Source organism: Cylas formicarius, unplaced genomic scaffold, assembly GCF_029955315.1.
Source record: "Cylas formicarius isolate icCylForm1 unplaced genomic scaffold, icCylForm1.1 PGA_scaffold_12__32_contigs__length_19106922, whole genome shotgun sequence".
NCBI lineage: Eukaryota > Metazoa > Arthropoda > Insecta > Coleoptera > Brentidae > Cylas > Cylas formicarius.
Window position 1 is genome coordinate 16046278 of NW_026844225.1, and position 14428 is coordinate 16060705.

A 14428-nucleotide genomic window follows, 5' to 3' on the forward strand; every position below is an offset into this window, starting at 1 on the left:
GAACGTGTGACGGATACGTAATGCCTACTACGTTAGCAAGCTTGTCATCCTGAAATTTTGAGTATAAAAAGACTTTTTTTCCTTAGCTTTTTTGCAACACCAAAACCTAAGTTTCAAACTAACTGGAAAATAGAAAAAAAAAACTTAATAAAATCAAATTTATACCCTCTAGCTTTAAGTAGAAAAAGGTTATTAGTTTTCTAAAATCGTTACAGAGATATCTGCTTTCACAGGCACTTTCGCAAGACAGAATTTCAAGCCTTGCGAATTGAGTCTTGCAGTAAGAAGAAAGAATAAATTACTCGCTTACGATATCAATTTCGAACATTTTATAATCCGAAAACATTAACGTTTTCAATAAAATACTTCAAAAAAATTTATACGAGAATAGAAACAATTTATACTTATTGCTGTAAATGTGTGGTTTTTCTAATACTTACCTATACTTTAGTTATAAACCGATTTCACAAACAATCACATCAATACAGAACTATATAAAAAATACAGTTTTCGGTTTTCAATATTTATAAAAAAAAAGCAATTGTGAGGGTCACTTTAATTCTACAAACTACAAAGAGTGTCCGGAAAACCATTGATGAAATTAAAATATTATATATATATATATATATATATATATTGTTAATGTTTCTATATTTTCGTTTCTATAAAGTGCAATGCTGTAAGTGTCAAATGAAACGCCCTATATGGCTTTTTTGTTCATTGTACATTGTACATAAAAACCAAATACCACCTAATAAACAAAGAACAAAATGTCAATTCTTATTTTTAATTATTAACATAATTTATTTTACCGTCATTATTTTATTTATGAAATTTAAATTTATTTATTTTGTAAAGTTTTATGGAAATATTTTTATTGATAACATCTATAACGTATTTAAAAGTTCAAATTATTTGTTTTCTGTACCTCTTTATCTACATCCGCATCCATACTATTACGACTTAAATAATAAGTTTTTTTTGTACATTTTTATTTAGAACTGGACACTATAAGATGTACCTCAATTTACTTTAAAATAAAATATTGACAACAAAGTGGAATCAGTTTTATTATTTTGCAAGCAATGGATATAAATGTCAAATGAAGGGATAGAGATGAAATCAATCTGGTCCTTTTCATGCCCGCTTGATTAATTTTTTTTTTTAAAACCATATAGGATGGTACAGAATTGGCGCAATAGAATTTCGGAATCCATGTCTCAATGTAAACCCCAAAATAGGATTTGTTTGGGTGAAACAAAGCAATAAATTAGGAAACTTGTTTATTGGTCTGAACTTCCTGAACAAAATTTTTATCATACAGATCACGTCATTTTTAGTAAATAAAACTTCGGTAAAATGCAAAATTTCACTTATAAACAAATATAAAAGGTAAGTAGTAGTAAGAAATGGATGGACAACTACTACTTCTTCTTAGCTGCTTTTTCAGCGGCTTTCGTGACTTTGCCGGCGCCGCCCTCTTTGAAGTTGACTTGTTTGATTACACCGACCGCGACGGTTTGCCTCATGTCGCGCACAGCGAATCTTCCAAGAGGCGGGAATTCCTGGAATGACTCGACGCACATTGGCTTGGTGGGTACCAAAGTGACAATTGCAGCATCTCCGGACTTAATTGCCTTCGGATTTTCTTCAGTGGTTTTTCCGGAACGGCGGTCGACCTTTTCTTTAATTTCGGCGAATTTGCAAGCTATGTGAGCAGTGTGGCAATCGAGTACTGGAGTGTAGCCATTGGAAATTTGTCCGGGATGATTGAGTACAATAACCTGAGCTAAAAAGTCAGTGGCTCCCCTGGGTGGGCTGTTTTTAGAGTCTCCAGCAACGTAGCCACGTCGCAATTCCTTAACAGATACGTTCTTGACGTTGAAACCTACATTGTCACCAGGAACAGCCTCTGGCAATGCTTCGTGGTGCATTTCCACAGATTTAACTTCAGTGGTGATGTTGGCAGGAGCAAAAACTACCACCATACCGGGTTTCAATACACCGGTTTCAACACGACCAACTGGTACTGTACCGATACCACCAATTTTGTAGACATCCTGGAATACAATAGAAAAATTTTCATCGAATTAGGAATAAAAATTAATTCTATTAATACCCACCTGAAGGGGAAGACGAAGAGGTTTGTCGGTAGGTCTGCTAGGAGGCAAAATGGCATCCAAAGCTTCAATCAGGGTTTTTCCTTCAGCCTTGCCTTCTTTGCGTTCAATGTTCCATCCTTTGAACCATGGCATTTTGGTAGACGGCTCCAACATGTTATCCCCATGCCAACCAGAAATGGGTACAAAAGCAACAGCTGCAGGATTGTAACCAATCTTCTTGATGTACGAAGAAACTTCCTTTTTAATTTCCTCAAAACGAGGTTCGCTGTACGGTGGTTCAGTGGAGTCCATTTTGTTGACACCAACAATAAGTTGTTTTACTCCAAGAGTAAAAGCAAGTAAGGCGTGTTCTCTAGTTTGCCCATTCTTGGAGATACCAGCCTCAAATTCCCCAGTACCAGCTGCGACAATGAGTACCGCGCAATCAGCTTGAGAAGTACCAGTAATCATGTTCTTGATGAAATCTCTGTGTCCAGGGGCATCAATAATGGTAACATAGTACTTTGCGGTCTCGAATTTCCATAAGGCAATGTCAATGGTAATACCACGTTCACGTTCTGCCTTAAGTTTGTCCAATACCCAAGCATACTTGAAGGAGCCTTTACCCATTTCCTGGGCTTCTTTTTCGAATTTTTCGATGGTACGTTTATCAATACCACCGCATTTGTAAATCAAATGGCCGGTTGTTGTAGATTTACCAGAATCTACGTGACCAATGACTACAATGTTAATATGAGTCTTTTCTTTACCCATTTTGGATTATCTGTAACAAAAGAAACGTCCATTAGTAAAAATAGAAAGCTGAGAAACCTAATAACTAAAAAACAACAGGTGGACTGCAGAAAATCGTGCAATTTATAATTAGTCATCGCTGTCAATCAACATGCCAACATGACTAAATTATCTATCAGAATTGAAAATTATAACTTCCCCAATTATCCAAATGAACAAGCAAACTTCTAAAAGGCTTTTCAACGCTTCGAAAATTTAAAGAACACGATCTTCAACATATGGCGGCCATTATATCGAATCTTATTTGACACGTGGTGAACAAATTTGTTCATGGAAATATCGAACCAAAGAAAAACGCAGTGCAAGAAATAATAGAACGTATACTTACTTAGTTAAATCGAATAAATGCAACAAATTCGAAAACTCAATTGACGAAGAACACTAAGACTTCAATAACTTAAAGGATCGGCAACCGCACCGGGCGACGAGCCAGTTAAAAAGGAGGAGTCTACGAAATTGAGCTCCTTTCCTGCGCTCGTAGTTCGTCAAGTCGATGACGTACCGGAAATGCTACGGAAAAAACCGAGTCGGCGCAAGATGGATTATTCTTTCAAATTTGATCCGCGAAAACAAGTGGATTACTTTCTAAATGATTAAATTCTAGTTTCATGACCCGAGATCACATTTTGAGAGGTAAACACTTAACACCGTTATCTGGTTCAATTTAAACGGTATAACAAAAACTCAACTCAATAGATATTATTCTAAAAATTTGAATTCTCTTTCATCCAAAAATACATTTTTATTTTAGTTGAAGGGGCATTGACTGAGGTTTTTTTTATAAATTATTTAGTACATATAAATATAGCACCGTAAAAGTGAGCTCAATGTATTAACAAAATCACGGAAGCAAATTCCAACTGGTTAATTATCGTTACTATATTAGAAAAGTATAAAGAATCGAATACAGAATTCATATTATAAAACTGTTGATAATTGGGCTCAATGCAAGAATCCAAGCGTGAACTGACTGTTTTTGAAGAAAAAAAAAAGCCACATCACTGTTTTTGTGCAAAGAAAAAATTATTTTTAATAACTACTTTCATTTAAAGAAAATTCGATCCCTTTATCTTTTTTATTGGGATCTACGGTTTTGGCGTAAAAAAAATAAAATATATTTTCACGTAACTGGAAAAAATTCGGTTTTTTAGTATTTATATTTGGCAGTCCAAAATATAATTTGGATTTTTACAAAAAATGATTTTTTTTCAAATATATGAAGTGTTTTATATTTTTACTTAAGGAAAAATTAAATTCATTGAATTTGTTCTAAACTAAGCGATTTTCCGCAAATTTTTTAATTGAACAAAAAATAAGTTTCCCAAATACACCACCTACTGCAAAAACTCAATAAATGTTCAATTTTTTTTCACCTAAAATTGGTAATATGTGACTGATTATGATGGGTTATATGAAATAAAAGAAAATGTTTTTACGTTTGTAAGTTTTTATTTGGAGGTACTAGTGAAATTACCAGATAAAGAACACATTTTATTTAAATATATAAAAAACGAGTAGTACAAAACTGCTGAAAACAGTTCCTTTGGTTCAGTCCAAGAATCCAATAAATATTGCTAAAAATCATTACAAGCAACCGTTTCTCTTATCCCGCAGTATTAGAAAGGCACTAAGTGCTTTGCAGTACTTAAAGGAATGGTCAATTTTCATGTCCACACGGACGTGATAATAGTGATAAATACTAAAAATACCTTGATCGCTGCAAAAATCAATAATCAGTTAACTACATATTTAATTTCAACAACAAAAATCACATTTTTATTCTAATTCTATGGATCAACCATAATACCTTTCATTATTGATTGCTAACTGATATGGTCCCCAACAGTACATTTGAACTACTTTTCTATAAACTCTATAAAATTCATATTTATTATACAGTATAATGGCAAACTACAGGTCAAAGTGCCAAGTACATTGTGAGATCCTTTTAATTGTAGAAAATGGGAGAAATTTAAAATTAACACACACAAGTGATTCACAAAATATTTTTCACCCCTTTTTGTTTGTCAATTTTAACTTACTCCTTCTGAATAGGCCCCTGTTATTTTACCAAGACTACAAGGGTTGAAGCATATATAGAATTTCATTTCTCAAAGGGTGTAGAAGCAAATTCTCAAATGTGAATAAAAAACAGATGTTTGTGACTTCTACCATGAGATAATATATCAAAATATAAATATCTGAATGTATGGTTTTTAATTAATATTAAAGACAATACTTATAAAAATATATCAACAGTTGAAGTGGAAACATCATATATTCTAACCACACGACTAATATCATTGCATGATAACCTCATTTCACTTAAAAATGTTTCCAAATTTAACAGTTTTAACAATCCATTTATACACACCTACATACCACATAAAACATATGTACACTTTTATTGCATTGTACTGTAATAATTAAATAAATGATTTTCTTTAGAAAAATTTAAAAACCATTTTACCTACACTTTAAAAACCATTTTAATTAAACTAAAGTGGCACTAGACCTACTTTTTGATGAATTGGAATTATTATTATCAAGATGCTGATCCCGATCATTATACCAAGCATTCATTTCAGCAGAAAAATGCTCTGATACCGCGATCTGACTTAAATCCAGGCTGTTATTTAAATTACCTGAACTGTCTCCGCTAGTGTTCCTAAAAAAAAAGGTTACTCTAATAAAAAAGAAAGAAGAAACAAGCCAGCTCACAGCATTAAAATATTTCATAATATACCTACGCGTGTGTGTAGTGTTGGACTTTGATGTGATGCGGCGAGTGATATGGACTTTTCAAACCCACATCTTCAAAGCTCTCATTTAGGTTTTTGCAAGCCTGCGATTGATTGTGCTGCACACTTTTGCTCTCAGCTTTCGCTGGAGAACGTTTAAATTTTGTTGAATATTTATAAAAATCAGACATCTCAAAGGGTTTGGTTTCTTCATGATAAGGTTTACAGACACCAGCTTGTACCACAGTGCAATTTTTAGGCATGTTATTATTCAACAATTCAACATTAGGCTGCTCAGCTATCCTTGGAGAAGGATTGGATTCAGCTGGAATTTCTAAAACTGGCTTAGGAGTTAAGGGTGGCGGAATTTGTGGGGTCTCATATGGCGGTGGCAGAGGAGGAGGTGAGGAATGATGGACTAAATATTTTTCTTCTGGTGCTAACACAGATGAAATTATCGATTGGGAATGAGAAATTATTGAATGTGCCGGGGAAATTGGGCCATCTAAGGATGTTTCCAACCTATTTAGAAAAAAAAAATCAAATTTGTCTAAAATTTTGGATGAGGTTCTTACCATTCTTTTTCTTTTTGTTTTTTGATTGCCTTGAGACTTCGATTATCACTTTCACAGGATGAGGTATCATCACTTGGATAGACACTGTCTATAGTTTGCCCAACACTACCCAAAGATTGGGTTCTAACCAACTGTCTATGGTCTTGGGATTTTCTATTTGTTACCTACAACAGAAAAATTAAATTATAATTTAAAATCAGGAAAAAATGTTACCAGTGAGGGTTTGATAAAAGCAGTTTTGATTTGATCATCATTGTGATTTGGCAATGAAGGTACTGGGATCGACTTATCTTCAATTGGAGACACTCTTTTGTGGATTCTTTTATTTTTTCTTCTATCCAAACTCCCGAATCTGAAATAAAGCACTGTCTGTGCAAGTGATGTCTCTGGAAACAACAGACGCACCTTCGATCTCTTTGCCAATTGCTATCAACAGTATTTGAGTAACACCAAAACATTTCCCCACTGTCTGACTGTTTCCAATAGCCACCTAAGCCGGTAGCCATACCGTTATGTTCATATTGCTGGTGAGGCTGAATTTGATGAGGATTTCTGAATCCACCATCAATGGTGTATCTATAACTTGGATCGCCATGTATGGTATGAGATGGATAATACACTTTTTGAGGTACAAAATTACTTGTTGTGGGGCTAGACTGCCTATGCATTGCAGCACTGTTCGACATAGACACTTTATTGTTATAATCTTGATGGATTCTTATTGGGTAATTGTTATTGATATTCTGAGAGCTTCTTTGATGTAAAACGCTATGCTGGGAAACTGGACTTTGAGATAACTGTGGACTATGAGACTGCATTTGCGGGCTGTGTTGAGATAAAGGACTATGCTGTGACATATGGAAATTATTTTGGGAAACGTGCTGGGGCACTTGAGGGCTGTGTTGAGAAAAATGTTGACCCAAGAGGATTGACTGGTTACTTGAACTGTGAGCATAACTATAAGTCAAATTTTGGTTAGGATAATAATTGTGCGGAGAGCCATGAACTGCACCAACACTTTCATGCTGCCGCTCCAGATATTCTCTATAACCATTTAAACTTAATCTATAAATGCCAGAAGTAACAACATCATCTGGTTTAGAATAATGATAAAAAGAAGTTTCTGAATTTCTATAAGGATTTCTAGATATGCTGAGTGAGTATCGTACATCTGGGTATTGTTCTACAGGGCTTGGTATATTTAAACTGTGTTTAGAAGATAACTGAGTGTGATGACTTTCTGACTGTCTTAAAACTGCTTCATTGGTAGTCGCTATAGAAACAGTATCATCTAAAAATAACACAAATTATCAGACACAACTGTGATTTTAGAGGAAGTGTATTAAAATGATAAACTGATATTTCACTAAACAAAAACAACTAGCCATAGATGAAAATACCTTGAAACTCTGATACTCTTGGTTTTTTCTTCAGCTTAACCTGGTCTGCAGCAGTTTTTTCTTTCAATAATGCTGCCAATTTTTCCCTTAATGCTATGCACTCAGCTTTATGTTTCTGATACTCAGCTCTATGACTGCGTTTTAGAGTCTGCACAAATTTATACAATACAATAACTACATACCTATGTTAACAAATATACAGATTTTTTAATAACCCATATATATATACCTTGCTCATATTATGCTCATTAGCCAATCCAAGAGCAGCTTCAGCCAGATTTGTTTGTAGCTGTATTTCTAATTCCAGTTGAGCTATTAACTCATCCTTATTTGTATTTTTGAGTAGATTTTCATTCAACTGATAAGTTGTTCCTACTCTTCTCCTGATAGGGGGTAAAGTCTCCCCTGCCTCTAGAGGCATTTCTGGAGGCGTAATGCCTGTCAATTCTGCTTCCTAAAATATAAGATAATGAAACATAATGACAACAAGCAAGTAGACAATATCACTATATTACTTGAATACATAATTGTCTTAGTTCAAGATTTCGTTTGGAAAGTGTTTCTTCTATTTGCTTTTTCCTTTCTTGCAAAGTTGCAAGTCGGGCAGTGTTTGGATTAGTAGTTGCACCCATATTTTCAAATTTTACCTCAGAATTCACAACTCCATCCTCTAAAAATAAATTTAAAATGAACTGGCAAGTTTTGTAAAAAAAAGGGTATAAACCAACCCATTTTTTTTAGTTGACATTATCCATCTGATAATTCATTTTGAAATACAGTGTGAGTAATACTTCAAATTAGATAACGGAGATCTAATTAAAACAATTATTATTGAGTTATAAAATCCTAACACATTAAAAATATCCAACTTTTTCCAGTTTTTTCCTCCATCTTCTAATACATATTTCATAAATGCGCTTCCAAACAAAACACGCTAAAAATAAATATTAGGTATATGCTGTTTATATTGATTATTTACAAAATTTTATTTATATAAAAACTTTAGTAATAAAATGCCACCATTCTGACAGACTTTTTTTTGACAAACGTCAACGAAGAGTCACAGAATAAACCGACGACACAGACAACAGACAAAGGGTAGTTTAGTTCATTTTGCTTACAATCTTCATTCATTGTAGTGATAAAAATTTATCCCGAAATTTGTTAAGTTTGTTAATTTTGATCAGTAAAATTAGAACTACAACACTAATTTTTCTTTAATATTCCTTTGGATTTAATGGCAACATTTCCGGAAATGACATCAATCAGCATTGCTATTGCTATATTTTCCCTAAAACGTCTTCGTTTTAGAAAGCGAAAATAAAAATTTTTTGGCTTTGAAAAATTTATTATGTGCATTTATCTAATAACAATTCAAATATATTTTTGAAATAACTGAATAACACATAGGTTCATCTATATACTATAGTGCATATCACATCATTAAGTAGCTGGCTAACAAAATATATTGTAACATACATAAAATCTCATAAATGTAAATGATTAATGCGGTCTAATTAAAATAAAATCGTTGTACGGGAAATGCCGTCAACTATTGTCCTAGGAAGCATTATAGGAAAATGTACACCTTCTGCAATGTCTTATCTTAAATATTATTTAAATGTTATATTATTCAATAATACAGATTCAAACACTTTTAATTGAATTAATGTCCCTACATCAAATTTGTAATTTGACTTAATTTTGGTACTATAACTATAGTTAATCTACAGACGATTAAATGTTTCAGAGTTATATGTGCAACCAGGTTTTTAAAATATAATTCTGAAACATTTCAATAGTGATTTCGAGACATAATTGTGCAACTAAAATGTGCTGATATGAATACATACTGGAAGTCCCTGAAAGGCAAGGTACAAGAGTCTAAAAAAATATTTTAGAGCCTCTGGAATGCAATTATAACAATTTAAGTACTGAGAATGATTTAAACAGACCAATAAATAAATAAATAAATAATCAAATAGATATAGAGATTCTTTAAGTAGATATATAAAATAAAAATTTTTTAAAAATGTGCATTGAAAACAACTTACAAAAATACTGTCACTAATTTTTAAATAGACTTTATAATCACATGTAGGTATATTATGTTGTAGATCAGTTTGGTCAAGTTCCTTCAGTATAAGGATGAAGCTTCCGCATCAGGTATATTATTTAAATGATCACTTTCCCAGGAATAATTTGGCGGGCCAGGTTTGAAACACTGCGGGGTCTCTAATGGATTACCTTCTTCTACATAAGCCATTAGATAAAAATTACACATTTCATCATTGTTGGTTGGACTAAAAGTTGTTATGATTGCCATATAACCACGACGCAATACAAGATTGTTCTCACCCCACTTCCGTATATCTATCTCTAGATGAGCTGTCCATCGTACATCTTGCTGCTACTCTATCCCCATATTTAATAGGAGTTTTATCAAATACAGGATAAAACATTTGTGGCGTCAATGGATCTCGCTTTCCCAGTAAATTCCAATGATCTACACCATCGTCATCTCTCACCACTCTATACCCTGACACCACTCTTCCTAATCCATGAGTATGAGTTCTATATGCAAAAGGATATATTGTTTTCCTTTCATTTATTCTGCATTCAACTTCCATGTGGGTAACAGACTTAGGTGGAATCACTCCTCCAACAGCCAATAAGAGCACTGCTGCCAATTTACTTTGCCTGAAAAAAAATATTTATAAAAATTCATCAGTACATATTTTTCCACATACGGTTGCTCAGTGTACAACAGAAACAATCCGGAGTTGTCCGTATTTTCCTCAGGGAATTTTTTTGAATAATGTATCTGCAGCACCAAATACTGTATAGGTGTGTTTTTACCAACTAGGAAACCGACATCGTCAGGTAGTTTCAGAGGCTTAGCATTTCGGGCCCATGCATAAATTACATGAGATCCAGACCCACAAGGACTGGCTTTTTTTAATCTCCCGTTATCACTAGCTGGGTCGGCCATTTCACCGCAATCCCTGAAACAATCATTAAGCAGGGGGTAATTGTTACTGAATACAGGTTCACTTACCAATATTCAGCATCTGCTCCAGGTGTTGAGCAACCGAATAACAACATATGATGCACTACATTCATAGTAGCATTTGGTTCAAAGCCAACAATGTAAAAGTCCTTATCGCCTACTATTTTGATTGGAGTGCATACATAAAATTCATCCTAGAAACCCAAGGGCCATCAGGAATGGTTGAAAAAAAAACTGTTTAAAGAAAGGTATGAGTACTTACTCTGTCAGGATGAACGTTTGGCATAAGCAAAGGGAATTTCTTTATGTCGGAAGCCCATGACAATTCATTAAAAAGGAAAAATATTAAAAAAACAACAAACTGCAACATATGGCTTGTCGCCATTCTCAGCGTAAATCGATTGCTTGAAATGTAATTTTTAAGGTTATATACTACGCATCTGACGTCATCAGTCGATGACACCGCACATCTTAACCTGTCTCCTTTTGGAATATCGTTTCCCCTTTGTGCGTCCTTTTTCAATATTTATGAATAAACAAACTGTTATGACGTCTTTAACGCCCACCAATGTTTGGACTTTGGATTAACTTGTATTTAGAATTATCAAAAAGGTGTAATATTCAATGACTAATGATAGAATTGAATTATATTTACTAGAACCGATAATTTAACCTCAAAAATCCACCCTTCATAGTTCAGAAAGTGCAATATTAAATTTCATTGTAATGAGTTACTTGGGTTCATTTATTATATATAGTTAATAAAAAGCAATTTACTTTTATTATTTATAATTTATGATCGAGAACCATATGCAAAAATGACTGCATCAGCCGCGCGAACAAAGATAAGGCGCTTAAACTTATAAGAAACGAATTTTTGAACACAGAATTAAAATCCCCTTCATTTTTGTTCTTTAAATCAGTGTACACCCAACTTTTAAAAAAATGGAAATATCAAGTAAAATCAAATTCGTTTACATTCTAAAATCAAGTTATAACTACATGTTATACAAAATGTAAAAACTGGTCACGATATCAAACTCCAAAGTCAAAGATAAAAAAAATCCTAGATTTATTTATTTACAATAATTCTGAAAACAAGTAACAAAGTGTTAAATAAAAATATTTAAGTGTAGAAACACCAGATTTTTAGAATTTGTTTTTCATCTATAATATTTTATTAAACAAAATAAATAGATTTGTGTTCAACATAATGATTAATTTGCCATCGCAAATAATGTATTGGTATTCTTACTATGAATCTATATATATATATATATATATATATACTGTAGTTTCAACATGTTAATTTGTAAACTGCAAAAATACAAATTTTTCTAATTCTAAATTGCTAGTGACTTTGGAAGTTTCTTAAAATTATTTACAGAAATTCTTTTCATGAATATGGAACCCACTGTGAAAAATAAAAGCGCGCAATTGAAAGACACTTAAAATTTGTAAAATTCCTAATTGAAAAATATCTTTATTGCTCCTCAGATTTTTCCAAATACTTCCATGAAGTGTACCATAAATATTCCTTCAACTTCTGTAAATGCAAACCTAAAGATTGTATTTGTGACTTGCCTGATTTTTTTGCTCATACAATCACAGTTAAGTTGTTGAAAAATGAGCCAAAACTATTGGCAACATTGCAATTGCTAGAACAATTAAAAAAAAACTAACTTAAAAAATATCACACATCAAGAAAGTCTTTCAAAAGCGTAGTTCTTCGTTTCTCTGCAATATCCATTTGGTTCTCCAAATCTCCCCTATCAGTGGTCTCAGCTCTTTCAATTTTCCATGACAGATTTTCAATTTCAGCCTCCAGCTGCGCTTGCTGGTACTCAAATAGCTCCTTTCTCGGTCCCGCATCCATATAGTAAGCGTAAGGATATGTATATTGTAAAGTATAACGACACTTTGCTAAAAGGTTGGCTGCAGTAAACAAATATTGCCAATCAATCCAAGTCCCCAATCCTGACATCACTTTTTGATTTATACGTGACCTGAGTTTTTCTAGAGTTTGTTCTTCTAACTTCAGAGACTTTGAGTGATTTTCCCACCTTTCATAATAATGGAGATATTTTTTTAATGCTTCCCTAGCCTGTGCATGGACAGATTCATGGGCAATATTTGGATTTTCCCTATACCTAGAGCATTCATAATATTCCGATCCATGTGATTTCCAATCACCCAGACACATCCAGCAGAAGTCATGCTTGCAATTGTAGCACTGCATGTGATTGCAACCCCCATTTTTCTCGATACATATGTGGCACTTCGGACAGTCTTTGGTATGAGCGCTAATGTAGTTAGCTGTTTCACTATCATCTGCACATTTCGTAAGCCATTTTTTTATGATCTGGCAATCAGTTGGTGCATGATAATCGCATCCGCACCTTAAAAGACACAAGAGATTAACAAGCTGCTGTATTAATAAGAGACTATTAAACTACCTAAAGCAGAATGCAGTTTTACATCTTTCACAAACAGCCCTTTTGGCCTTAATTTCATTACTATATACAACAACAGAACAATTTGGGCCTGGACAAAACCTTAGCTCTGGATGAGACTTGACATAATCTTGGAAAGTAAAATGTTGATATTTTTCTCGAATACATGTTTTATGCTGCAAATGTTTTAACACAAAATCTTCAGGAGCTAGAACCACACAATCACGTGCCATGCAACTGATAGCAGTTGATATCCCCTAAAAAACTTAAATAAAATAGCACGAATCTTTATTTGTGCAACTAAAACCTACTTGGGTGACCTGAACTTCAAAATGCATGGCCCAACAATCCTTACAAAACATATGGGCGCAGGATAAGTGAAAAAACTTATCTATATGTTGTGGAGTAACACAAACAGGGCAGTTCATACAACTTGAAGTAAAAATAATGCTTTTTGGAGGTAAAGGAGGGTCAATTCTGGCTGATACAAGAGTTTGTTGGGGATTCTCTTTATATTTACAAATGACTTCATTTATATTCCAGTTATGACTATGTAATAAAACCTATAAAGACACTCATTAGACTCTAGAAAAGTAAATAAATAGCAATAGTTACTTTGGCCAATGAGGGAGGAATATGAAGACGATTACTGAGACCTTCTACAGTTTCATTTAGGAGTCTTTCTACTTCTTCCTCAGATAAACACTTATAGTCAAAATGTTCTGGATCCACTTTCCTGGGATCTATGTGTTCAACATCGCTATCATCGTCGTTGTAATAGTCATTATAATCGTCGTAACAATCCTCATTATCAGAGCAGTCCATGTCAGAATCTGCGCCCTGAGTTGTAGCTATAGTTTCCATTTCTTAACTGCTTTAAATTTTTAAACCATCATAACATCATATTGTCGATAATGTACTGTCACTAATCGCACATCCGAACGTAAAAGTAACAGCAGCCAACCATTATAAAATCACCCGCTTAGGATTAAAATAACATCAGCATCACATACTATCGCCATTTGCAAAAACAAACAACAATGACAGAAAGTCACATTTCCTTGAACGTCAAAAGTGTGTATAATTTTTACAACAGATGGCGATATTGTGCGTTATCGCATTTATCGATAGATGTCACTAAAATTTTTGAAATTTACGTTTTTTTGTATTCGATTGAAAAAAACGTAAAAACGTAAACAATAGGACCACTTTTACACTCTCGTGGTAATTTTAAATTAATTCCCAAAATGGTCGGGTGTAAGGGTTATGAACAAATTTCTTAATTTGAGAAAACGTTTTACAATATTTTTTCAAGAGTTTGTCTAATATAATTT

General features: G+C 33.4%; 4 protein-coding genes across 4 annotated transcripts; all 4 read right to left on the reverse strand.

Moving 5' to 3' along the window:
* Positions 1-1266: 1266 nt before the first annotated feature.
* On the reverse strand, positions 1267-3379 carry LOC132695737 (elongation factor 1-alpha-like). Its single transcript, XM_060660189.1, has 3 exons — positions 3244-3379; positions 2124-2886; positions 1267-2060 (listed from the first exon to the last, which is right to left on the reverse strand). Exons 2-3 carry the CDS (start codon positions 2874-2876, stop codon positions 1425-1427), a joined length of 1389 nt encoding a protein of 462 aa, XP_060516172.1. The 5' UTR covers positions 2877-2886; positions 3244-3379; the 3' UTR covers positions 1267-1424.
* A 977-nt stretch (positions 3380-4356) lies between these two features.
* LOC132695721 (uncharacterized) lies at positions 4357-8664 on the reverse strand. Its single transcript, XM_060660164.1, has 9 exons — positions 8360-8664; positions 8147-8301; positions 7861-8085; positions 7632-7779; positions 6637-7522; positions 6445-6583; positions 6232-6395; positions 5666-6178; positions 4357-5583 (listed from the first exon to the last, which is right to left on the reverse strand). Exons 1-9 carry the CDS (start codon positions 8361-8363, stop codon positions 5409-5411), a joined length of 2409 nt encoding a protein of 802 aa, XP_060516147.1. The 5' UTR covers positions 8364-8664; the 3' UTR covers positions 4357-5408.
* Positions 8665-8967: 303 nt separating this feature from the next.
* On the reverse strand, positions 8968-11106 carry LOC132695631 (peptidylglycine alpha-hydroxylating monooxygenase). Its single transcript, XM_060659991.1, has 5 exons — positions 10904-11106; positions 10690-10835; positions 10382-10636; positions 9990-10331; positions 8968-9934 (listed from the first exon to the last, which is right to left on the reverse strand). Exons 1-5 carry the CDS (start codon positions 11024-11026, stop codon positions 9769-9771), a joined length of 1032 nt encoding a protein of 343 aa, XP_060515974.1. The 5' UTR covers positions 11027-11106; the 3' UTR covers positions 8968-9768.
* A 103-nt stretch (positions 11107-11209) lies between these two features.
* LOC132695630 (potential E3 ubiquitin-protein ligase ariadne-2) lies at positions 11210-14117 on the reverse strand. The gene is made up of 4 exons (XM_060659989.1): positions 13710-14117; positions 13406-13657; positions 13098-13351; positions 11210-13040 (listed from the first exon to the last, which is right to left on the reverse strand). The coding sequence occupies exons 1-4, from the start codon at positions 13956-13958 to the stop codon at positions 12335-12337; spliced, it is 1461 nt and encodes a 486-aa protein (XP_060515972.1). The 5' UTR covers positions 13959-14117; the 3' UTR covers positions 11210-12334.
* Positions 14118-14428: the final 311 nt, after the last annotated feature.